This window comes from Myotis brandtii, unplaced genomic scaffold, assembly GCF_000412655.1.
Source record: "Myotis brandtii unplaced genomic scaffold, ASM41265v1 scaffold84, whole genome shotgun sequence".
NCBI lineage: Eukaryota > Metazoa > Chordata > Mammalia > Chiroptera > Vespertilionidae > Myotis > Myotis brandtii.
In genome coordinates, this window is record NW_005371410.1 from 1,842,654 (window position 1) to 1,844,459 (window position 1,806).

Consider the following 1,806-nt stretch of genomic DNA (forward strand, 5'->3'; position numbering starts at 1 on the left):
ATATACTGGTTAGGAATCTACAGAAAACTTGATTATTCGAATTAACATGTAACATACATAAGTTCACAAACGCATTGAATAAATACTCTCACTTTAGGCCACGGCTTTAGGAGCCTCATTCAGAAAGACAGAGAGGAAAAAAAGGAAACTTTTTAGCAGTGTCTTTCAGCCACGTTTCAATTTAATCTCACATTTGAGTTCCACAATTGTTGTTTTTTTAATACGTACCCTTTGCGCCATCGGCCTCCCTGGCTCCCTTCCTACTTCAACTTCTAATATATCCTCTTTAAGGCCAGTGTGAAAGGAAACAAATACGCAAACTCCCCCGGAAAAAAAAAATTAAGCAGGACGAAAAAATCCCTTAACGTCTCCAGCAACGTGAGCTATTAGTCCCAGATCTTCGGTCTACGGGACCTGAAGCAAAGCGCCCGAGTCACAGAGCATAAAAGCGCTCCGTTTCCAAGACAGCAGCGGGGGCAAAAAAAAAAAAAAAAAAAAAAAAAAGCAGATCTTCTCTCCCCCAAAAAATCAGTTTAAAAAAAAAAAAGAAAAAAAAAAAGAAAAGAAAAAGCAGCGCCCCTCAGACCCAACTACCAAATCTCATGGCTTTCTGCCACTCCGGCTGTCAATCACAGGCGAGGTTGTCAACGTGGTGAATGAATGATCATCCGCTCTGTCTTCTTCTGGTCAGAACACCTCAAATGTTAATATTCAAATGCACAAAGCCCTAGCGCTCGCTCCCCTTGAATCAGTCCTAATTCCTAATCAGTTTCTCTCTTCTCTCGCTCGCTCGCTCTTTCTCTTTCTCTCTCTCTCTCTCCCTCTTTGCAACTGCTGCACTGGAGGGAGATTAGAGGAGGAGGGTTAAAAAAAAAATGTCTGTCTGAGTTTGTCTTAAAGGAGCCACAATCGATGCTGCCCGCTTGCAGTCCCCGTGCGTGTGTAAAGTGTGTGTTGCACAGGCGGAGAGGTGGATTCCGACCAGAATGCTAGAACCCGGAAGTAGTGGTGGCCATAACAGGTCGCGTCTTACACAATGCATTGGGCTGCAGCAAGTAGGCTCCCCGGCAGGGGTGGGTGCGCGAAGCGAGCTCTGGCCGCACTGGAGAGGCAGAGAGGCGCTCCATTAAATCGCACGCCCAGGCACAAACACCCACACACCCAGGGCACACGCGCACAGCCGCGGCCAGCAGATCCCGGCCACCGGTCTTATTTTCCGTATTCTTTTCTCTCCCTCCCCCTCCAGACTCTCTCCCCAAAGCCGATGCTTGAAATAAACTGGGAATAAATGCGGGGCAGGCAGTGGCGGGAGTTATTTTGCACGGGGCTCCGCGCATTGACTTCATGACTTTCCTCGAAATGATTGGGGTCTGCCAGTGTTTTTTCAGGGCGGAAGGGGGTGATGAGGAAAGTACCGGGTTCTCAGAACTAAAGACTCCCAAGTCGAAAAGTCAAGAGGGGAGCGGGGAGGAGGAGCGGGAGCAAGGCTGGGAAAGGCTCTGCTAAGGAGTCCCGTGAACGTGGGGTGGGGATGGCTGGGGCTGTCTGCAGATCCAGCTTAAGAGTTTTTTGCTGTCAGAGGTAGACACTCGGTCCAAGGAGAGGAAATGCTTGCATTTTCTCACTTTGGGGGTCTGGACGCCCCCACCTCCTAGCCCTGGAGACCCCCCAACCCCGGAGTCCTGCACGAAGTGTGAGAGGAAGGGAGGGAACAATGAGCTCAGAGCCGGGAATGTGCCCCCAGCGCCTGTTTACAAACACCAAGCTATTTACGATCGCCGGAAAGCGAAACCCGACGCGGGCTCG

At 49.9% G+C, this 1,806-nt stretch overlaps 2 protein-coding genes across 7 annotated transcripts in view; one reads left to right on the forward strand and one right to left on the reverse strand.

Moving 5' to 3' along the window:
• The window catches only part of MEIS1 (Meis homeobox 1), a 134,101-nt gene extending 133,115 nt beyond the window's left edge, over positions 1-986 (reverse strand). Inside the window, exon 1 of one of the 2 annotated variants that reach the window (XM_005884543.2) lies at positions 229-986. In XM_005884543.2, coding sequence (XP_005884605.1) covers positions 229-240 — 12 coding nt within the window. In that variant the 5' untranslated portion in view covers positions 241-986. The remainder of the gene's footprint in view (positions 1-228) is intronic. The other variant, XM_005884541.2, reaches the window with a different exon arrangement.
• Positions 987-1,031: 45 nt separating this feature from the next.
• Positions 1,032-1,806, forward strand: part of LOC106724482 — a 7,794-nt gene continuing 7,019 nt past the window's right edge. For 4 of the 5 annotated variants that reach the window (XM_014532075.1, XM_014532072.1, XM_014532074.1 and 1 more), the window contains exon 1: positions 1,032-1,206. In XM_014532075.1, the coding sequence (XP_014387561.1) occupies positions 1,037-1,206 (170 nt within the window). In that variant the 5' untranslated portion in view covers positions 1,032-1,036. The other variant, XM_014532073.1, reaches the window with a different exon arrangement.